Raw genomic sequence first — 24,390 nt, 5'->3', positions numbered from 1 at the left:
ATTTCTAATTCTTTTTTAGTTCTTATTGGATTTTCGTAGCTCCTAAGCAACGTCATTTCTAGATTCAGATTCTTTATATTGCATATTTAATGACTATTTTTACCGATAGGGATCATAAAAAAAATATTATAAAATATATTAAGAAGATTTTTTATTTTTTAATTAGTGTATGGTGTTTTATTATATATGTAATTTAAAAGTAGAGAATCTTTTATTATTATTTTCATGATATTTTTTTCATGATTTTTAACATTACTCAATAGAGATTTATGCTGCGTTTGGTTTGAGAATTTAGAAAAGAATTTGAAAATGAAAAAGTACAGGTATGTAAAATTATATGAAATGTAGATATATTTTACTCTCATTTTATCTATTTTTTTTATTTTCCTTCTCAAATTTCTTCTGAAATTTCCCAATCAAACAAAGCATTAAAAATTTTCATTACTTCAACTTAAGAATAGTAATTATACAATGGGATCTGTAATTTCTTTATTACCACTAGGCAAAAACGACAATGGGAGACAACTCGGCAACTCATGCGGCTGCATTCTAGCTGTGTGGGATTTTTTTATAATAATTGAATGGAAAACATGGGGGGGTGTCAATCATTATGTTTTTTCACAATAGTGTGAAAGTCTTGCCCAGGACGGATTGGATTACTAATCAATATGATATGATCACAATCAAATGTGATTTTTATAATCCATGCTGTGTAGTAATTTCAACTACTGACATAAAGCAGCTGAATTTTCTTCTGTTCATAATCTGTATAAAAGGGTGTTGGAGACACTTTTGAATCCATCACAACATCTATTTTTATAATCTAAACTATTTATATCATTTATGAAAAAAAATATATATATATATATATATAAATAAGTTACCCAATAATCATATTTTATTTAATTTATTATATTTATGTCCAAGAAATTAAGAATAAACGTGTTTTTAAAAATAAACTATTTATATTTACAGACTCTCCCCCAAAAGCACAAATTTACCTCGATCAATTCATAAATTTGAAAGCCATAAGTTTTAAAACCTCAAAAACAAAATCAAGATTAAGTTTAAATGAAATTGTATATAATGAATTTGAATTTACATCTAAAACATAGTACTAAAATTTATCAAGATCCTAGTTGAGCTTAATCCTTAAATCAAAAACCTAAGTAGATTAAAATTTGTTTAGATCATAACAAATTATTTGAGAAATGACACATAAATGAAAAATGGAAAATATAATTATAAATTCACGAATATTATTGTGAAATCAAGAAAGATTTATGCCTTAGACCATAATTCACTTTAGTAGATTTTTTCATATAGGATTTTTACTGGTGTACTAATGGTGATTTTGGCATGGTGCATCATGCACTAAAACAAAATCAACCATCAAATCAAAAATTATTAGTGAAGGAAATTAAATACAAAAATTATGTGAATTATTAATCTTTTTTAGTGCACGATGCACAAAGATTCTGGTTGATTGATGCACCGTAGTTAGACTTCTTCGTATTGGAGAATTTATTATTATCATTATAATATTTTTGTCAAGAGAAATAAAGGAAATAAGGAAAAGCAAGATGACTCAAACTTAGCCCAAGTTTGAGGATTTTAAAAAAAATTAAAAAGTCAAAATGTTACTCAAAAAGTTAAAAAGTTAACACTATTCATCAAAAGTTAATAATTACGGCTGCACAATTCCCAATTCAAATTTTTCCCTACAAATCAATTTTTACAATTTTTTATTACACATTTTTCAATAAAAAGTCAAAAAGTTAACCCAAACATCCATATTTTCAACCTCAATTTTTTAATCCAAAAAGACAAAAAGTACACTTTTTTAGTCTTTCCAAACTTGGCCTTAGTGGTTGTTTGGGATGATCTAAATAAGTATATTTTTTGACTTTTTATGTAATATGGGTTGGGTTTGGATTGAGTTTGAAGTGATGTGTTAGAGAGGTGATGTGACTTAAATAGAATAATGACTTTTTGACTTTTTATCTTTTTTCAATCATGCCAAACTTGGCCTTAGAGTTCACACCTAGTAAGAGTATACTTCAACTACAAGGATGATAAATTAGTCAAGTAATAAATTATTTAAATTTGATTTAAAAATTCAATAAATTTAAAATTATGTCTAAACTTGACTTATTTATATATTAAGTTAATTTCGAATGAACTTTTAACCAATCGAATTCGGGTCATTTGATTTGTTTAACAGCCTTAACTATCAAACTAACTCTTTAGTCTTTACATCGAGAGAAATTGCTGGCTCCGTGATTGGTTACTTTTTCTTTTTTTTGAAAAATAGAAAGTATATACCCTCAGGCAGCTGCAGCCTGGATATGACTGTTGGCATCCTTTTAAATGAAAATAATTTTTTTTTTCATCAAATCAATTGTTAATCAACAGAAGAAAAAGGGCTAGGGGGATATATTCTCATCTTTTTTCCCACCAATAACTTTTTCATATATATTAAACAAAATTTAAAAAGAAGAAGCTCAGATCTGTGTTTGATCCAATCAGTAACATCAGATCCTCTTTAAAGTCATAGTTGAATTTTCTAATAATTCACATTCAATACAAAACCAAAAGCAACCTCATCCTCATTGGCAGCAGCAGAAGAGAGATGTCCAAGCCAAATTGAACTAGTGAAAGTGATAATATCACATGAGATTTCCTCCCCCTCCCTTTTTTCTTTTTTCTTTTTTCTTTTTAATTTTTGAGTCAAAAATTGATAATCGAAAAGGAAAAATTAAAATCATTCTCTCTTAATTTTTAGATAATTAACTTATTTAAATTATTTTATCTCAAAAATTGAAAACTTTAGACTAGACATATTGACACAGATTTTTAGAATAATACACTTATAAGCAACACTAATAATCAATTAATAACCATTGATGATTGTTCAAGCGGTAAGAACATGGTCCCAGCCCATGTCAAACAGCCAAACAGCTTCATCCCAAACAGCCCCCAAGTTTGTGTTTGGAAAGTTAGTATTTTAGTAAAAAAGTCTAAACGTTAAAACATCATATAGAAAAAGTCAAATTTTCTTTTCTTCTCTCTACTTTTATTACATTTTTTTAAATAAAAAAAAATTAAAAATTACTAAAAAAAACACTTCCCAAATCAATCCTAAATAACACTAACCCTCTTACCAAAAAAAAAAACACTAACCCTCCCCTCTAACTTCATCTCACGTTGTTGTTGGTTCATATCAAGCCCAAAATTGTAACCCAAAACCAAAACCCAAACTCAGACAAGTTCTGGTTTTGGATTTATGGACTCGATAGATCTTGGTTTTGGACCCGGCCCAAGTGGTCTTGTCACACACGCCCGTGGTAGTCCAAGCCCAATCAACAATGCCGAGACAGAGAGAGAGATGTCCGTCTGAGAATCGCAACAACTCCGGCGAAGAAGTGCCGATCAGCGAGAAGAAAACGCTTCGATTCAATGGATCTCTCTCTCTAGGGCACAATTACGTCAATGACATGTGAGTTTGTCTTGTGTGTTCATGGACTTTGACAGTTAGTTCTTATGAGATATATGTAGATTGTGTTGTTGTTGTTGCAGTTAAATAGTGCTCGGTTTCTATGGAAACAATTCAATTCCTTCCTCGATCAAGGAAAGCCGGGCCTCAAGTGGTGGCTAGAGAAGCTCGAGATGTTGTGGCATCATTCTCAGGTGAGTTTGATTTCCTCTGTTTTACACACACATTCTTGAATTGAAATGTACCAGTTGGGAGTCTAGTAAATTAGTAACAGTAATTTTGAATGAAGTGGAAGATTATAGGAAATTTGGAATTCCATTTATTTGACTCAGATGAGAATTTATTTTATATATATATATATATATATATTTTTTTTTTTCTGGATATTGTTGGATGTTGATAGAGTACAGAGCTACTGTTAGCTAGGCTAAGAAACAAAAGTGATTGAATGCTTATTGTTTGAGTTGGGTAGTAATTAATTGAAGCTATAGTATTTTCTTCAAATGCATATGTAGTTTAACAAAAATGCTTCTCCCCATGGTTTGTGTTGTTTGAACTAAACATAAAAATCTGATTTTTATGGCTAAGATTGAATAATTAATGGAAAACTCTACACACTAATGCTTTGTTTGGATTATGGATTTCGGTACATTTCACCCACCTTTTCATTTTCCCTTTCCCTTTCCATTTTCCTTTCGCTTTCCAAATCCCTACCCAAATTCATTATCCAAACGCAAACTAAGGGCTTGTTTTGGTTAGTAGGATTAATAGTGAGGAGATTAACAATTCGTGAGGTTAGTGTAGGATTGATTATCCAATTGGATTAGTGAGACACATAATTCTCTCTTGTCTATGTTTGTTTTGCAATAGGTATGGAAATAGATAATCCCAATTATATGTATGTTTTGTGTTATTCGTTGTAGGATTAAGAAATTTGTCAATTTTGTTAGGTAGAATGGCTATTGGAATATAATCCGAATAATAAAATTTGCAACCAAACAATGGAATGTGAGTCCCATTGATTAATAATCTCAATCATATGCTATAGTCTACCCAATCAAACAAGTCCTCAAAGGCTTAATTAGCAACTATAGGCTTTAAGTGAATCAGGTGGAAGACTATCTAATGGTCAAGGTCCACTAAGAATGGCTGAATAGCCTTCTGAGTGATTCATGTGATCCCATAGAAGATTAATGAAGTGGGGAGGTGCCCTTGTTAAACCGGATAAGTTGCAATTGCTCAAAGTTCTTGATCTAAGAAGTTGGGGTTCATCTGTCATTGTCATTCTTTAACCTCAAACTCATTGATATGTGTGGTTTTAAGTAACAGAATCATCTATCTCTCATTTGATTTCTAAATCATCGATTTAATTTGGTACTAGCCCATGAATAGTCATAGTAATGCTGTGTTTGGTTAAGGGATTTGGAAAGGAAAAGGAAGAGGGTAGGTGAAATGTGAATAAAATATACACGTTTCACACCTTTTTCCTTTCCCTTTCCAAATCACTTCCCAAATCCCCCAACCAAACACAGCGTAAGAAAAAAAAAATTATGACAATGGGCAAAATGTACTTCTTCCAACATAGATTAACTGCTCATTATAAAACAAAAAAATTGATTAGCTAAATGATGTCATCACATCATTCATAACAGTTCTTTTAGAACAATTACATATGCAAGTGTTTTGGAATCAAAGGGAGTTCGGGCGTTTGTTTCTTTTATTCTTTTAAAATTTGTTTTTTGTTTGTCTGCAGGGTTATGAATTAGTTAGAGGATAGGACTCTTTGTTGTCTTCTTTTACAGAGAGATGTTTTACCTTGTGGCACTTGTCGTCTTCTTGTCGAACTTTACACCAAAAAGATGTTTGAGCTACTGCTGTGTGCTTATTCAACAGTAAACATTCAAGATACAGCTCTTTTGTTGGGAATGAATGATGATGATGCAACAAATTATAAGTTTCTAACCACTCAGTCTTTGGCCTATGATGACATCAATACTTTCCTGAATCAGAATAATATTCGTGGTAAAATAGTTTTAATAGTGAGAGCATACCCATTGTTCTGGAGATGTAATTCTGCCGTCATCTTGTTGTTTCTTTGAAATCAAATGTTCATCGACTTTGTTTCTGTACAACAATGAAAGCCCCCAAATTAATATATGCCTTGACCAATAAATTTGATGTAAAGAAGTTTCCTCCACTTCGTTTTCATTCTTATTAGATTGCCTCTTGGCTTGTATTTGCTTTGTTTCACGTCTGCTTGTAAAATTGTTGGCTAATCATGGCTTTGTCTACCATGAATTGTCATGCTCATCGTGCAGATGTGCTGCAATGGGGTTGGAGTGTGGACTCAATTTCTCAAATGCTAACTGTGAAAGGCTAGTCTGTTGTGACGGAACAGAAATTAGATCCCAGCAAATTGCTACAGATTTTAAAGATTCCCAAATATGCCTGTTTTACTGGATAAATTCATTGATCTCCACCGATAACAAAGGTGATGTTGAAGCTTTCCATGCTCTCCAATAATAAATTTTTCCGCTAGTAATCATAGCAATATTCACAGCAGATGAAGATACATACACAGCTGCGAATCAAGATATTTACACTCACAATCAAAATATATTACAAAAGTCACACTTTACTAGTCAAAAGGCTTTGTGGTCCTATAAATGTCAACAATAGACCGGAACTTCCTCTTTCTTGGGCAGAAAGCTTCACATCCCTTCATGAAAACACCTCCTTTTATGACAGAAGATGTATTGCTTTTGCTTTCTTCTTCTCCTCCGCCTTTCGCTTCTTCTTCCCTCTCTTCTGTATCTTTGCTATCGGAGTTTCTGCGAAGCTGCATAATCTGTTGAGCCGCTAGGTTTGTTTCCATGGCTGGAGATGAATCATCAGTTATGTAACTTGTATCGCTGTTGCTTTCTTCGTCTTCTTCTTCTTCTTCTTCTTCTTTGGCTTTTACGTCCTTGTATTTGTATCTATTGGAATTGTCACAAAGCTGAAGCAACTGTTGAGCTGCTTCCATATCTGGCTGTGTCATGTCCCCAGCATTCATGGTTCTTCTACTTCGACCTGCAATGGTTGATTCGGCTATTCAAACATACTTGTACAAGACTTATATGTGCATGTGTATATATATATATATATATAGAATGATGTACATCTACTAAGTCTTTCGGCCTTTTTTGGCGAAGAGGAGGCATGTAGATATAGATTATCAGACAGCATTCGATGCCATGCTCGTTCTTGATTCTTACCATGCTTATCGATCAAAGGCTTCATTATCCGATGTATATCCATGCCAATGCTTCCAAGCTTTTTGTCCCGGATTTTCTGAATCATGGATGAGAAAGATAAATCAGCAGTAGAGTCGCCTGTGCTTTGTTCTTCTTCGTTTTTCAGTTTTCTGTCCCGGGTGAGTCGAATGAGTTGTAGAACAGCGTCCATTTCATCCATTGTGAAGGTGGAGTCTTTGTGGGTTCTTCTTCTGCTTTGTTGAGTTGGGCGTTTCTTCCTCCCTTATCATTTTTATATTGGCTACGAGAAAGGCGGTGACTTTAACGTGTGGGTTTATGGTTTAAAAATAACTTCTCCTAATGGGACTTGGAAAGGGATAAAGTCGTCATTTAAGTTGAGATATATAGATACATACATTTATACAGGTCATTAATTACGTATTTTTTTAAGTCTTGTATTTATCTACACCGACTTTAGTTTTGTGTTTTTTAATTTCATTAAATATTTCTTTAAGCAAACTCCACCATTCAAAGAGAACCGCGTGTAGTGAAGATATTGGGGAAGTTCCAAATAAAAGATAATTGTCAATGTTATAGTTGACGTGCGGATTGTGTGGGCCACTGATATTTATTGAAAGGAAATATTTTTTTTGTTGAAAGGTGAGAAAATAATTTGCAATATTAGATTGTGTTTGGTAGATTTTTCTAAATATGATTTGAGAGTATGAATTATATTTTGAGTTTGTGAGTTATAAAATTATGATTTGAGTATGAAAAATTTGTTTGATGAAAGAGTTATGAAAAGAGTTTTGAAGATAGTTTTGAATTGAGTGGAGAATTTTTGATGTGACATATGATAATTGATACAAAAATTTACAACTCATAACCAAACATACCACTTAAAATTCTATTAAAGCACATAAATTTTTCTTAAAAATTCGGAAAATATTTTTTTTGAATATATAAAAATTAACATATGTCAATTGTAAAAAAAATGAAATAAAATAAAATTTGTACTGTTCCGATCAACCGGCCAAACGATTGGTGGAATGTCTGGTTAATTCAAATTTTTCCGCCTTCAACCAAGTTTTCAAAAGTGAGTGAAATTATGATTCGAGATTCCTAAACAAACGTGAAGCACGAATGATATGGTGGAATTGTATTTGAGAATACAACCAATCAGAGCCAATTTTAAAATGAGATTTGAGTTTTAAATTTTGAATTATATTTTGAAATATAATTTTTTTCAATAATGTTTGAGAGCTCTAATTTGAGAGCTCTAATGCAGCTCTAATGCTCTAATAATGTGGAGAGTACCCATGTGCAAGTAGGACCTACACTCCTCTCTCTATCTCTCTTTACTCTCTCTCTCTTTCACCTCACTAGAGCTCCATTTAGAGCTCTCAAATTAAAGTTATGTATCATTACTCAATTTTTTTAATTAAGATTTGAAAAGGAAAAACTTGTTTAATTATGAGTTTTAAAAAGAATTTTAAGTTTTGAGTTATATTTTTAAATTATTTTGGACTTATTTTTTTAAATATTTAAAAAAGTTCTTATTTTTATTTTTGAAGATAAATATTTATTTATTTATTTTTAATCTACATTGTATTTATTACACTATATTTTTAAAAAATATTTAAAATTTTATTTTTTATTTTAAATATAAAATTTTTATTTATAATATATTATTTTTTATTTAAAATATTTTATTTTATTTTTAAATATTATTATTTTTTAAAATATTTAATTTTAAAAAAAAATTGTAAAAAAAACTTGAATCATCTATCCTAACAAATTATTTGACTAATACTTAAAAAAATAACAAAATATTTTTTTCATAAAAGTAAATAATAAAAAAATTTGAAAAAAAATAATTTTAAAGAACAAAATAATTTTTTAAAAAAATAAATTTTTAAAAAGAGTTTGATTATAAGTTTTAAAAGAGTTTTAAATTTTTTTATTCAAATTATGATTTGAAAATTAAATCAAATGTCACCTTTATTTTTTAATTTTTATGGTAGTGCAAGCCACAAGTCTTGAATGCAGGGTGAAACTGTGGGGTTTGCACCGAGCTTATTTCAATTATATGGATTATTCATATTGTAAAATTAGATGAGTAGATTCTACAAAAATAAAATTAGATTAATTAGACATTTGTAATTTGTTATAATATCACATTTATTTATTTATTTATTTATTTATAAAGCAATTAACATGATTTTTATAATTTTTAAAAAATAATTAGGACTTGATGGAACGAAGGATGATATGCTTGATGAATTTTACAATATGAACAGTTTGTATTATCAATTTTTTTAATAAGTTTGTTTAATTAATTTATTTTTTCATAAATAATATGCTCGATAAATTTTATAATATGAACAATTCGTATTATCAATATAAGTCTTAAATAAACTCCCGCAAGCCTCACAACAACAATCCCAATTAGTTCTTGCAAGTCTAACAAAAAAAATTCTACTTTGTAGAGGGCCAGAAATTATGGTTCAAATTAAGTATGGGTCTAAGTGCTGAGATTACTCCTTTTAAGCGACCAAGTATGACTAAAGGAGCATGGATTAAAGCCCAAGGGAAGTGGGCCAATAGTGGGTCGAAACAGGTCTGACTCACCAAGGATCTGAACAAACTCCACGAAGGAAAGTGTTTAAGTGAAGTTGCAGAGGCAACATTTGCAACAATCGAGTTGCTGAGACACTTTGCTTCATCGCCGCAATTCTCAATATTGTCGGTTCCGCCACCATCTGAAGTTACTGAAGGAAAGAGAAAATCAAAGTAACTAAGTTGCAACGACAATACTTGCAGCAACCAAGTTGCGGAGGTACTTTGTTGGCACCACCATCCCTAATATTGTCGGGACTGCCATTTGGACTTGCCGCAGGAAATGATTGCCACAACAACTACAGCCGCCGCAACTAACTTGCGAAGGGAACATCCCGCCAAGGTGATAACAGCCTTTGGAAGAAGCTTTCCCTCTACAAGTAGAGGCTAATGCTTGGCGCTGATAGCAAGCCCCAAGGCGTTACTAGCCTAGGGCTGATAGCAGGCCCCAAAAGTCATTTTTAGCTCGACGCTGAAAGCAAGCCCCAAAACTCACTAGCTTGGGACTAATAGTAGGCCCCAAGGCTTACTGGTTAGAGCTAATAACAGGCCCAGAGAGATACCAGCATACCGCGGTAATCCTGCAAAGATGGGAGCAAGGCAGCCTGAGCGCGAGGGACTCCCTTTTCATTTACCCAGGTCATGAACCTGCCTTGGTTGCATAGGTAGGACCAATGAAGCCCCCTTGAGCTTGGTATTAAGGCACAACATGGTTGATAATAGGTTTGGTTGTGGCCTTTGTCCTGAAAACTGAGAAGTTTGTGGTTAGATGGTTAAGAGTAGAGGTTTCACTGAGGTGAACACGAACATAGCCGATAGCAGACTATGAAGTCTTGAAAATACATGTACTAGCTAAATAGAACTGCGAAGGCAAGTGCAGCAACAAGGTTTACCGTTGCAAGTGAACTTGCTGAGGCTCGAGCTAAGAAGGCAAGTGCATCGACAAACACTCCTGCCGCAACTGCACTTGTTGAGACTCAAAAGGTAGTTACAGTGCTAAACACTCCCGCCACAATTGCACTTGCTGAGGCTTAAAAAGTAGTTACAGTGCCAAACACTCCCGCTGCAACTGCACTTGCTGAGGCGCAAAAGGTAGTTGCGGAGGCAGACAAATAGTACACAGTACATACAGAAAGACGCGTGGCACCTTCAGCCTGATGGCTCAAGGTAGAATATTCCACGTGATCCTTAGGGAAACTTGTCTTTTCTCTATTTGGCCACTTGGTGTCCCCTTGGTACCAAGAAAAAACCTATAAATAGAACCCAACTTCTCAAGGTGCAAAAGAGGATTATTGGAGATTTGGGAGAGATGCTGCCCATTTGTGCACTGTCATTCTCTTCTTCTTGAGCCACTTGCTCCACCATCCCCTAACTACTCATCCTCCAGTCATTTCATCATTGTTGGACCATTAACATAATTTTGCCTCTCTAATCACTATTCACATTGAACCCCTCCTTACATACCTATAATGTAGTTAGTTTAAATCTATTCTACTTATTTATAATTTTTCAAAATTGAATCACGCATTCATTAGCTGAAGATATTTTTAAAAGGAAAAATTGCATTTTAGTGAAACAGTGATAAAAAAAATTTACTTTTTTATGACGGTATAGCTTTCTTTTGTGCATAGTGCAAATTCATTACTGCATTTGGTACAACTCTTATTCCGTGTCAGAGTTGCATAAAAAAAAAAAAAAAAAAATCATTTATAGTACAATTATTTTATGATTGTCTCATATATTTGTAATTTTCTCTTTTTAAAATGAATGATAACTCTTAACCGGAAAAAATATAAAAAAAATCAGAGATCCTGAACTGCCAATTATTTTTGCTTTACAACTCCAATGATATCTCGACACACAACTATTTAGACCATTTCCAACGTATATTTAAATCTTTTATCAAATTTAAATTTGATAAAAATTTAATAAAAATAATATTTCAACGATTTTGCCAAATTGGTATCAAATGAAAAGAGTCTTTTTTTTTTTTTTAATCAAATCAAAGGATCGTTTAACCTCTCTTCATATCTCACTAGTGGCCGTTAGTGGATGACCTGTCGGTCAACCAGATGGATAACTGGCTAGACAACCAGGTGGACGATCAGACTGAAAATAATTTGAAAAAAATTCACATTAGGCCGGTCGACTATCGAAACATCCTCCCAGTTGACCGATTTTTTAACAAAAATTAAAAATTTAACGTTGAAACACTTAATATCAAATGAAAATTTTAACCAAAATCTTTACTCAAATTTGATAGGAAAAAAAAATATAATAATAAGCACAACGCTCTTAAATGGCAAGAAATGGTGAATCTGCAACACCCAATCATCCTCCTCACCAGTTTATTAAAAGTTGTAGATGCTCTGAAAAAATATTTTCTAACTCGGTCCCAGTGTCCATATATTGTGCCTTAAATCATTAAGTTTTACTTTCAGTCCAAAGGGTCAAGTTTTTATGGGTGCATGGTAATTCAAACCGACTAATTTGTAAAATTTGTCAAGTAAATTATTTATTTAAATAAATTAAATTCATTAAATATTAATAACATGGTTGATTGATTTATATTTGTACACACAAAAAAATGTGTCTAGTTGATGTCCAATTAATTTCATTTTTTTTCCAAAACCTACAATTAAAGAGTTTGGATCACACCAAATTGGGTATGGAGTGAGCCCACAACCGCATAAATTGGACCCTCCAGTCCAAAATTTGGATGGACTGGGGACAAGCTTTTTCTTAATGCTTATATCAAAAAATTAAACAAAGAGGTCCTCATAACTAGGGGTGAGCAGCGGATATACCGATCCGCCAAAACCGACCGAACCGAACCGATCCGCCGCATTTTGGACGGATGCGTGATGACGAGCGGACGGTTGCGGATTGATTTTCTCTAATCCGCCAATTTGGCGGACGGATGGCGGATTTGAGATTTTGTGGCCACAACCGAACCGCCAAACCGCCAAATCGTGAGCACCCCTAGTAATTTATAAAACTTTGTATTTTCAATTTGTTTAAATATTATGTTTGTGTTTTCAATTGAAAAAGAGTTTAAATATTCTGTTGAAAAAAAGTTTTCAACTTGAATATATTTTTTGAATTGAGAAAAATAAACGTATTGTTCATCTATATTTTTTAGTTTTTAAATCTAACTCTAAAAATAATAAATAGAAAATATGATATATGCTGGTTGGTTTTTGTTTTCAAAAACATATGTAGACACTGCTCTGTTCATGATTTTGGTGGTTTGAATTGTTATTATATTTTAAGAATCACAAATTATAATACTTTATGTAGATGAATCATGCTGTGATTGTAATATGTGGATGAAGCATGCAGTGATCGTGATATTCTAAAGTTTTAAACTTTCTTTCTTTGAATAAGGCATACAGTGATTGTAATACTTTTTTAAGTCATTGATTGTAATACTTTTTTTTTTTTTTTTTTTTGAGGAAGTGCACAAGTTGAATTATGTTGAAAATTTATAAAATTTTAAACCGCCAAATCGATTCGCATCCATCCGCCAAACCGCCAATCCGCTCAATCCACATCCGTCGAATTGGCGGACGGATGCGGATTGATTTTCTTCAATCCGCTAATCTGGCGGACGGATGGCGGATTGGAGGTTCCGTGGCCGCAACCGACCCGCGCCCACCCCTACTCATAACATATGAGAACTCTTTACATGGTGTCCAAATATTCTAAAAACCGAGTAAAATAGGCAGTTAAATCAAAAGAACGAGGGAAATAGATATCTTCCTTCCATTTTAAAAACAAGAGATTTTTATTGATAAATCACATTTAGAAGTATTTTAACGCAAGAAGTCCATAAAAGAATTTTTTAACTCATTTAGTTAAATGTATGTATAGTTTTATTGCATAAAGTCTTTTTTCTTGATTTACAATATTTTCTTGAACACTTATACCCTTATATTTAATTTTGATACCCTTATAAATATTTTTTGAACGGTTAGCAATTTTATGATGTGAACATTCATATTTTAAAATTCACATTGTTAGGAATGTAAAATTGGCCCGTGGGAGGCCCGAAATAGGCCTGCGAACCGGGGCGGGCCCAGCCCGTTGACAATGTGAATATTTACATTGACATGTTAACATTTACATTAATAGGAGTGTAAAATTGACCCGCGTCCCGTGGCAACACGAAACCCGCCGGCGGCCCATAGGTGGCCCCGGTCCAACCCGTTGACAATATGAATATTCACATTGACATGTTAACATTCACATTGATAAGAGTATAAAATTGGTCCGCGACCCATGGGTGGCCAAAAGCCCTCCCGCAGCCCGGGGCGGGCCTAGCCCAGCCCGTTGACAATGTGAATATTCACATTGACATGTTAACATTCACATTGATAGAAGTGTAAAATTAACCCGCACCCTGTGGCTGCCCAAAACCTGCCCACGGCCCGTGGGTGGCCCGGGGCGGGACGGGCCTGGCCTAGCCTGTTAACAATGTGAATATTCACATTGACATGTTAAAATTCACATTGATAAGAGTATAAAATTGGCCAGCGGCCCAGGGCGAGCCCGACTCGGCCCGTTGACAATATAAATATTCACATTGACATATTAACATTCACATTGATAAGAGTGTAAGATTGGCCCGCAGCCCGTGGGCGGCCTGAAGCCCGACCGCAACTCGACCCGTGACATTGTGAATATTCACATTAACATATTAACATTAACATTGATAGGAGTGTAAAATTTGGCCGCTGCCCGACGCTTGCCCGCGGCCCGGGATAGGCCTGGTCCGGCCCGTTGACAATGTGAATATTCAAATTGACATGTTAACATGTACATTGATAGGAATGTAGAATTGGCCTGCAGCCAGTGGGCTGCCTGAAGCCTGTCCACGATCCGAGGCAGGCTCGTTTGGGTCCGGGTCCGAGCCTGTGGGTCGAGCCTCGGGCCGGGCCGATGGGCCTGGGCCTAGCCCTAGCCTCAGGCTTGGGTCGAGCCTGGCCATTTTTTTTAATTCTTTTTAATTTTTTCTACCAAAATTTTATTATTTTCCACAAAAAAAGACAATAGGCCTCGGCGTGGGTCGGGCCTCGGACCGAGCCTTGAATGGGCCTCAACCGGGCCGATGGGCCAGGTCGGGCTTCAAAGTGATGGCCAAGGCCCTAGCCTAGGGTCTCGGACTAGGCTCGAACCCGGGCCCAAACGAGCCTTTCTCGAGCCACGGGCGAGCTTCGGGCAGCCTACATTCTTTTTAACTATTCCATTAAATCCTATTTGAGGTAAGAAGACCAAAATACCATTTTTATCTACTTATATTCTATTTAGTCCATATTATTTTCTTATGTTTCAATAAGTCCTATGGGAGACATAATTACCAAAATACCCATAATGTGAATGGTCACATCGTCAATGTAAATATTCATATCATCAATGCGTAGAGGCCCGGGCCGGCCCATATCGAGCCTCGTGGGTGTCCGAAAAAATTCGGGCCGGCCCGGCCCACGGGCCAAAAAATTAGGCCCAAGCCCTAGCCCTGACACAAGGGTATTCAGGCTTTGGACGGGCCGATGGATCGAGCCTCGGGTCGAGCCGGTGGTCTTGGACCTAGCCTCAAACTTAGGTCGGGCTTGAGCGGGCCTGGCCATTTTTTTTAATTCTTTTTAATTTTTTCTATCAAAATTTTATTATTTTTCACAAAAAAAGACATTGCGCCTCGGGCGAGCTGGGCCTCGGACCGAGCCTTGAATGGGCCTTAAACGGGCTGATGGGCCGTGTCAGGCTTCAAAGTGATGGCCTAGGCTCTAGCCTAGGGTCTCGGACATGCTCGGGCCCGGACCCAAACGAGCCTGCCCCGAGCCGTGGGCGGGCTTCGGGTAGCCCACGGGCCGCGAGCCAATTCTACATTCCTATCAATGTACATGTTAACATGTCAATGTAAATATTCACATTGTCAACAGGCCGGGCCTACCCCGGGCCGCGGGCAAGCTTCAGGCAGCCCACAGGCTACGGGCCAATTTTACACTCTTACCAATGTGAATGTTAACATGTCAATGTGAATATTCACATTGCCAACGGGCCGGGTCGGGCCCACCCTAGGCCGCTGGCCAATTTTATACTCTTATCAATGTGAATGTTAACATGTCAATGTGAATATTCACATTGTCAACAGGCCGGGCCAGGCCCGCCTCGGGCCGCCCACGGGCCGTGAGCTGGTTTCGGACAGCCACGAGGCGCGGGCCAATTTTACACTCCTATCAACGTAAATATTAACATGTCAATGTAAATATTCACATTGTCAACGGGCCGGGCCCGCCCCAGGCCGTGGGCGAGCTTTTAGCCGCCCATGGGCCGCGGGCCAATTTTGTACTCTTATCAATGTGAATGTTAACATGTCAATGTGAATATTCACATTGTCAACGAGCCGGACCGGGCCCGCCCCGGGCCGCCCATGGCTGCGGGCGGATTTTGCACCGCCATGGGACGCGGGCCAATTTTACACTCCTATTAATGTAAATGTTAACATATCAATGTGAATATTCACATTGTCAACGGGCCGGGCCCGCCCCTGCTTGACTCGAATTTTTCCACCCATGAGGATCGACATGGGCCGGGCCCCTACACATTGACGATATGAACATTCACACTGACGGTGTGAACATTCACATTAGGGGTATTTTGATAATTATGTCACCCGTAGGACTTATTAAAACATAAGAAAATAATGTAAACTAAATGAAACATAAATAGATGAAAAATATATTTTGGTCTTCTTGTCTCAAATAGGACCTAATGGAATAGTCAAAAAGAATATGGGTTGGATGTAATAAAGCTCTTAGAAAGTGGATTTATCAAAAAAGCTCCCAAAAAAATATATATATATAGAGAGAGAGAGAGAGAGAGAACACCTTTTCAAACTGCCTTTAAGGATATTGTAAAGGAAACACACATCTAAAAAACATTCCAACCTTTAGAATTTGGCCCTCAACAACAATGCCTCCTTGATCTAAATATTTCATGCCATTAGATTTCCAAGTTCCCTTTCATTGTCACGCTGACCCGGAAGAAGAAACCATCAGCATTACTGAATGAATGCAGATTGCTATGAGATGTAAAGGCTTCTATACCATTTCCCGAAGATCAAAATTCTTCCCCTTGAACGAAGTACAGAGCCTGCTCAAAAAAAAAAAAAGAATGAAGTACAGAGCTAATAAACTTGTCTTGTGTTGAATCAGTCTCCCCAGAAAGAACGAAGCAGAAGAACAACCAATAACACCAATTGGTATCGATCTGACTTTACATCTGCAATCCTCATACTTGACTCATCCGTAGAGGCCTTTGTTGTAGAAAGGAGTCACTAAGGGGCAAGCAATATGTTTAGTGTAGTTGTCAAATCTAATCTAAGATCCACAAATTGTCAGGTCTCTGTCATTACAAAAACACAAGAGTTGCCGATAGGTTGAGATAAAATGTGTCTCGGGAATACAAAGGTTGAATCAACTCAGGAGATTCTTTTACCTGCAAGAAGAAAGGAATTCAAATAAAAAAATATTCAAGTAAATGAAAAAAGAAAAAAGGCATGCATTCGAGGTTTGAGCTCTGTGTGCTTCAAAGATGCATCAAGTAGTTGAATAGCCTTGAATGCAGATAGTACATCACAGAATAAGAAAGAAATCAGCATTACTGATGTTACTCACAGCTTTACCAATATCTTCACCCACCTCCAAACTAGTCCATACAAAATCTGCATTCTGCTTCTGCATATAAGTTGCTGGAAACAAAAGAAATTGATTTAAGATTGTCAGAGCAAACAAATTGAAATTTAAAAAGAGTTCAATGTAACCAATATTAAACACTTACTCAATTTAAGCCAATAATTGAACAAAAAACATCGTTAACCTAGCAAATAGAAATGGCTAGAATAAACTCCAAGACTGCACTTAAATAGAGTGCAAAATTCTTGCAGACTAATGCATGCCATAGGGTGTGTCAAAAAATTGCAAAATCAAGGGCCAAACAGAAGCATAATGAACTGTAATTGAAAAAAATAGGACTTGTGAAAGATACTTGTGCTTGAAGCATACATGCAAGTAAGCAGAAGACTTCTGTCACTACAAACTTCTGGCAAAGGGTGAATTCATGAAGTTGAAGCAAGTATACGATAGAATGTAATTTCTGATATCATTTCTTTAAATCATGAAATTACTTCCAAGTTAATATATACATTGCAATGTGGCACGATCCAATAAATTACAAGACCAAATAAACTTCAATAGTCTTCTGGTGTATGGAACCAATTTGTAAGTAATCTTGTATTCCAAATAAAAAAGTCATGTCCACTCGTCAACTTTTGTGTATACTGTGTTGGCCACAAAAAAGAAAAGAAGAGAAAAGAAAAGGTGACAAAGAATTTGTATTCTGAATTGTAGCCATAGAAAATATTGTCCATAAATGGAATCTTAAGAAGCTGAAAAATCAAATTGATGATTAAAGCAGGAAGGGGGGAGGGGTTGAGAGAGAGTCATAGCAGCAGCTACTTTTTAACCAGCGCGCTGAAAGGACAGAGAAAATCTTAGCTCTTTAGCAAGCTGCAAAGCTGAACGGAATTCACTTATCATGGACCTACAAAAGTATAAGGAAATATTGACACCATTTATGTCACTCTAATAAAATACAATAATCGTTCATGAGAACTTTTTCAGAGTGATCGATGATTTAGAATTAAGCTACACCAGATTGAGCATGTACAAAAATATGCATTAGTCCACTATAGTTAGCTTTCGACATTAGAAATATCAGAAATTGATACCATCACGTTTGTAATTGTTGACAAAAATTATTGCCTAATAAGATATACATGATTCCAAAAAAGAGTTTCAGGCCTTGGCATTCACAACAGCAATCAAAAGTGATGGCAGCAAGTCGAAAAGTCATCTTCCAGTTATCAGCATGACCCTATATCTTTAAGGAGAGTTAAGACTACAAGTGCTAAGAGCCTATGAGGGAGTGAGTGACCGACCCATTGCAGCTAGCAGTTACCATCCCGCTATTCTGAACAAGTTTTGAGGGCAAGAAGATAATGCTTGAAACTAAATACAAGTCTATATACACATACTGCTATAGGAAAAAGATAAAGGGTATTGGACTTCTTGTGGTGGTCACACTCAAATATGCAAAGTGCCCCTATTTTGCTTCCCATCCTACTCATGAAACAGACGGGAAAACGGGAAAACTTAATCTTTTAGGAAAACTAACAATCTACTTTGGAATAGTTTCAATGGTTCACATTCTTTTATTAAATTTATATTTGTTAGGAATTTGGAAAACAAAAACATGACAGACTTCAATAGTCACTTTTTTTTTTTTTTTTTACTCTTTTTAGTGTTCTGGATTGTTAAAGATTCTTCCTAGGTACTGATAGTGGGTTGTGGATCATTAACATTATGACACACACATATAATTCATTTTTCAAGATTTCAGGGATTTTTGCTTTAACATGAATTACTTCGATAATAATCTTGGGACATCATCTACCTCTTTCCATTCTTTCGTCTTAACTATGTTCCTTTTCCATTAATTTTAGTCTTCTTTTTCAATCTAGTATAATAATTCATTTTCTTAGGTAGGACTTAAATTCTTTCATATGTATGCTGATACTCTCGAACTGCCTTGAATCAAGTAATAATGATGAATTTCCAGCAAAAAAAGCAAACAAAAATCATACATATAAGTCCAATTAAAACAGCATTAACTATAGAAATTACAAAAGGTGATGTAGATGATCATAACAAACAGACAAACACAAAAAACTTACCACTTGCTAACTTCTTGATGCCACAAGTTGGAAGTATAGTTCATATTTGGATCATGATAGCGGAAGGACCTCATGCATGCAACTGCCAGGTCCACAACATCAGATGTATTGGCAACCCTTTCCATTAAACAGCCACTGGAATGTCCATATTTGTCCTAATTGGAACATTTCTCCTTGAAGATGCAATCCCAAAGTTCAAGTCCTCTGATGCAGTTTGCATTATCTTAAAGGCATCATTAGGCATCCCAGCCTTCAAGAGGCAAGAAATCAAAGAATTTACAGTAATTCTATCTGGTGCACAACCAATTGCCAACATCTTATTATATATGTTTATTGCTTCATTCATTTTCCCTTTCATACAATGTCCAATAATGAGAATAGTGAATGTTAATTTATCAGGCTTGCATCTCTTCGCCTCCATTTCTGCAACAATCACATTTGCCTCATCAATGTTACCAGCCTTAGAAAACCCATCAATCACAGGGTTGTAAATAAATGGTTGGGGAACAATATCATCCCTCCATCTCAACTGTCGTAATATATCACGAGCCTCATCAATTCTATTCTCCTTGCACAAAGCATTGACAAGAATGGCAAAAGTATACACATTAGGAGTCAAATTTTTCACATACATTTCATCCCAAAGCCCCAATCCTTTATCGACCTGCCCACTCCGACAATTACCATCAATTAGAGATGTGAAGGTAACAACATCAGGATGACAACCAAGAAAAAGCATCTTATCATAAATATTCAGTGCAGATGACATGTCACCGTTCTTGCCAAAACCATCAATGAGAACATTAAAAGTAACCAAACTTGGTTTAATTCCAGAACTAACCATCTCATCAAAAATATTCGAAGCCAACTCCATGTTACCCGACTTGCAATATCCTGATATCACTGATGTAAAAGTTACAACATCTGGAGAAAACGTGTTTCCAGACTGAATTTCTCTCAATAGCTCAAGACCTCTATCCACCTCACCAACCCTACAAAATCCATTAATAAGTGTATTGTATGTTATAACATCAGGCAAACAACCAAAACTCCCCATATCATTGAAAAACCCAATAGCTTTCTCAACCTCTCCTACTCTGCACAGACCTCGAATTACAATATTGAACGTGCAAGTATCAGCCCGATAAAACTGCAACCTTAAAATATGCTCTCTGAATAAGCACACAGCCTCTTGTACCCGATTTTGTTTCACCAACAGACTCAATAAGTTATTATATACAAAAGAACGAAGCTCTACATTGTCGGATTGAGCATGAGAAAGCAATTGTTTTGCAAAATCAAACTTACCCCAATTCGCAAACGACGATACCAAGAATTCTAAAATTGAACTATCAGGCAAATGCCCATCAATCCTCATGTACTCAAATACCAATTTAGCTAAATCATGAAGACTCATTTGACAAAGAGACCTTAAAAGCACATTGTATGTATTGAACGAATGAATAAGATTCAAATTGAGCCTAGTAAACTGAAAGAAATTAAAAGCTAACTTGGGATTACTATGATTATAATTTAGGCATTTGATAACGTCGAATGCAATCAAAGGACTTAGGTTGTTACGAAAATAATCGGAATGAAAAATATCGAGAGACCTCGTGGAGAAACGAATACAGAGAGTACATACAACCTTGACGAACCAAACCTCGGAGTGATTCGAATGAGGATTGGGGAAAGCTTTATCGTGTAAAGAAGCAATGGCGGCTACAATCTTGGGCTCACTCCGAACAGTGTAGAGATTGGAATCGACAAGTGGGAAAATTTTCCTTCTCGATTGGTTCGAGATCCTCAATTGCATTATTTCCAATCAGTGCTCGTTGGAATCGATCTAAGAAATAGAGATTCGATTGTTTGTCATGACATTTGGATTGGGTTTAGGGTTAGGGTTTTGAAACCGAACAAGAATCGGCTTCCGGCAAAGTTTTGACCTCAGCTTGGTGAAGTTGAGGGATGGGGCTGGAAAACTAAAGCCAGGAAAGGGACAAACTTGGAATTGAGGTGTGCCATTCCTTTTTGGCCAATTTTTTGGGTTTTTTTTAAAGAAAATGATTCATTCACACAATTTATCTCCTCTAAATTTCTTGAATAATTATCTTACATTTCAATATTCTCTTAAAACTCTCTTTACATGTATTATGTCTTGTCACCTTATTCAGGAGATTTTGAAGGAAACAAATTATGTGGATGTAGGGATGTAAATTAGGCTCGGCTCGATCCATGCCGGACTGCCCGAGTTCCTACCAAAATTCAGGTTGGGCCGAACTAGCCCACGGGCTAGCAAATTAGACCCAGACCTATGAGGTATTCAGGCCTTGAGCGGTCGTAAGTCTGGGCTCGGACTTGGGTTGGGCCGAGCCTAGGCAGGCCTAAACATTTTTTTAATTTTTTTCTATTTTTAATACTAAAAATTTATTCTTTTCTACTAAAAATGATACTAGGCCTTGTGTCACGACCCGCTCCCCGTAACCAAGGGTTAAGCATCATAATGGCCAGTAACTGAAACTACCTCCGGCCAATTCTTGAACAAATTAATAAGCGCGAGCGAAAACAATATTTAAGTGAATGTATCAAAATAATTATCGGACCTTCTATTTTTGTTACAAAATTTATTGACCCAAAATGTCGATATTTACATATAAAAATATCATAAAAGTGCTGTGTGTGTCTATTCTGTAACTCGACTTTCCAAAAGTTATTTCTAAATTGCATTGTTTCCTAAAAATTGGTAAACAGTTATAAGCACATAGCAGAGTGAGAAATATTATACAAAGAGTATAAGGGACACAAAATAGCGATGGATAGTTATGTAACTAAAATATTTAAGATAACTTAGTCTGAACAAATAATCATTTAAGTAGCAAAACTGAGATTATGTAAGTAAATAACCATAATCATGGTACCAAACAAAACAGAACAGAGGCCACAGGAGTGACAGTCATAACAGATATACAGATTCAAGAGATGGCTCATACGGATTATAGAGGTGGCTCCCACAATAGTGTAACACTTATCTCCGCACAGAACAAGGTCAATAGATTCATAACAACAGAGGGTTACAAAGTGACCAAACAGAGGCCAATGGTTATTTACATCCCCCAAAGCGTGGGACTCCCGTAGTGGTACTTACAAAACATAATTGTTTATACGGTTATAATCAAATATTCTTTAAAATATAAACAAACATATTCATGGGTTTCATTTTAACAAATAAGGTTCAGAAAATAATCCACGTAATTGAAATATTAATATAATTAATAATAATTTATAAAACATAACTTGTATAAAACAAATATGGTAAGTCAAAACATACGTAAAATATATTGTGGTAACTCAAGGTATAATATAACTTACCTTAACATTGACCCTTACAATTTTCTTCTTATTTTCACTACCTTCTCATGGATGTTCTTTCGCTCTCATTTTCCTTTCTATTTCCTTTTCCTTTCTTTCTCTATTCTTTTCCTTTTCTTTCTCACACAACACCTCCTTCCTATTTATAAGGAGGTAAGAGCATTGACAGGCCAACGCGTGGCCAGCGAATCCTTCCACAGATTTGATTCATAAATTATATGGATTTATATTTATCTTTAATAAATATTTAAGATAATTATACTTTGGCCCAATTTTCTAATATAACTATATAAATAATTTAATCCCTAATTAAATTATACTTTATCGTATACCAACATAAAATTAACTATTTATTTTACTACCATACCCATCATTATTATTATTATTATTATTATTATTATTATTATTATTATTATTATTATTATTTATTTTTAATAATATATCATCACATACAACCATAATACTAGTATAAAATTTAAGGGACAACTTAAATTTTTGGGTTGTTGCAATCTTCCTTCCTTTTGAAAATTTCGTCCTTGAAATTTGTCATATATGTAAACTATCCGCTGCGCACTCTGATAAATATATATTAGATGATTAATCTGATAGAAAATATTACCTCAAAAAATTTTTTTACCAAAAACAACTCACTGTCTAGTTGTCAAAAATTATTTTGGGCAAAAATGAGAAACAATCAGTGATTTTAAAAACTTTTCATTAGTTTTATTTCCAAAAAAAAATTAAAAAAAAATAAAATGAAAACACAATCAAACACATTACTGGAAGTGAAATGACAGAATCATATGCAAGAGTTGAAGAAATTTGAGATAAACTCTCATTTCTTTTATCCATGAACTTCCACTAATGGAAAATAGTTTCAAAATTAGTATTTTTAAAATTTGAATCCATTTTTAAAAAGTCGAAATGAATTTTTTTTTTTTTTAATACTGAACTGAAAATTATATGTATTTAATTATATTACAATTTTGGTGGGTGCTTGAACCCGACACCCTCTATTTCTTTTCCTTCTTTTACTATAACAAATGTAAAGTATATCTAATATCCTTCACAAATTAGGCACACAAAAAAATAAAATAATATATATATATATATATATATAATTATAATATAATTAAATCGACTAACAAAATATAATATTTAGGTACTAATTACTCGCTAACCTACTTCTTAAATGTGTGTGTCATATACTCCAATGATGATTTATTTATTTTTTTATAAGCCATTGCTCTGATACCACTTGTCACGACCCGCTCCCGTCCCCAAGGGTTAAGTATCGTGATGACCAATTACTGAAATTACATCCGGCCAATTCTTGAACAAATTAATAAGCGCGAGCGGAAACAATATTTAAGTGAGGGTACCAAAATAATCATCGGAGTTTCTATTTCTATTACAAAATTTATTGACCCAAAAGGCCGATATTTACATATAAAAATATCATAAAAGTATTGTGTGTGTCTATTCTGCAACCCGACTTTCCAAAAGTTATTTTTAAATTGTATTATTTCCTGAAAAATGGTAAACAATTATAACCATATGGCGGAGTGAGAAATATTATATCAAGAGTATAAGGGACACAAAAAAATCATGGATAGTTATGTAACTAAAATATTTAAGATAATTTAGTCTGAACAAATAATCATTTAAGTAGCAAAACTGAGATTATGTAAATAAATAATCATAACCACGGTACCGAACAGAACAGAATAGAACAGATGCATAGACTCAAGAGGTGACTCGTATGAACTTTAAAAGTGGCTCCCACAACAGTGTAGCACTTAGTTCCGTACAGCACTTTGCTCCACACCAGAAATCAGAAGGTCAATGGATCCATGACAGACAAAGGGCCACAA

General features: G+C 34.9%; 2 protein-coding genes and 1 long non-coding RNA gene across 5 annotated transcripts; 1 reads left to right on the top strand and 2 right to left on the bottom strand.

Annotated features, from left to right (window-relative positions):
• Window positions 1–3,172: 3,172 nt before the first annotated feature.
• LOC114322817 (uncharacterized) lies at window positions 3,173–5,680 on the top strand. Its single transcript, XR_003650879.2, has 3 exons — window positions 3,173–3,499; window positions 3,580–3,690; window positions 5,250–5,680. It is a non-coding gene; the product is annotated as an uncharacterized LOC114322817 (long non-coding RNA).
• A 242-nt stretch (window positions 5,681–5,922) lies between these two features.
• On the bottom strand, window positions 5,923–7,260 carry LOC114322816 (uncharacterized). Its single transcript, XM_028270238.2, has 2 exons — window positions 6,754–7,260; window positions 5,923–6,568 (listed from the first exon to the last, which is right to left on the bottom strand). Exons 1-2 carry the CDS (start codon window positions 6,950–6,952, stop codon window positions 6,135–6,137), a joined length of 633 nt encoding a protein of 210 aa, XP_028126039.2. The 5' UTR covers window positions 6,953–7,260; the 3' UTR covers window positions 5,923–6,134.
• An 8,969-nt stretch (window positions 7,261–16,229) lies between these two features.
• On the bottom strand, window positions 16,230–21,176 carry LOC114322800 (uncharacterized). 3 transcript variants are annotated; one of them, XM_082914417.1, is made up of 3 exons: window positions 19,148–21,176; window positions 17,031–17,955; window positions 16,230–16,851 (listed from the first exon to the last, which is right to left on the bottom strand). In XM_082914417.1, the coding sequence occupies exon 1, from the start codon at window positions 20,961–20,963 to the stop codon at window positions 19,272–19,274; it is 1,692 nt and encodes a 563-aa protein (XP_082770543.1). In that variant the 5' UTR covers window positions 20,964–21,176; the 3' UTR covers window positions 16,230–16,851; window positions 17,031–17,955; window positions 19,148–19,271. The 3 variants fall into 3 exon arrangements, with proteins under 3 accessions (XP_082770543.1, XP_028126016.1, XP_028126017.1); XM_028270215.2 differs by having other exon boundaries at window positions 17,031–17,104; window positions 19,148–21,172; XM_028270216.2 differs by having other exon boundaries at window positions 17,055–17,104; window positions 19,148–21,172.
• Between the last annotated feature and the right edge of the window lie 3,214 nt (window positions 21,177–24,390).

Source organism: Camellia sinensis, chromosome 2, assembly GCF_055761805.1.
Source record: "Camellia sinensis isolate YWXY chromosome 2, ASM5576180v1, whole genome shotgun sequence".
Lineage (NCBI taxonomy): Eukaryota > Viridiplantae > Streptophyta > Magnoliopsida > Ericales > Theaceae > Camellia > Camellia sinensis.
The sequence above is the reverse complement of the archived record's forward strand: the minus strand, read 5'-3'. Positions and strand labels throughout refer to the sequence as shown.

Coding starts and splice junctions, on each gene's coding strand:
- LOC114322816 (XM_028270238.2), bottom strand. CDS start 6,952: ATGGATGAAATGGACGCTGTTCTACAACTCATTCGACTCACCCGGGAC. Junction 6,569..6,753: donor GCCTTTGATCGATAAGCATG/GTAAGAATCAAG, acceptor CAACCATTGCAG/GTCGAAGTAGAAGAACCATG.
- LOC114322800 (XM_082914417.1), bottom strand. CDS start 20,963: ATGCAATTGAGGATCTCGAACCAATCGAGAAGGAAAATTTTCCCACTT.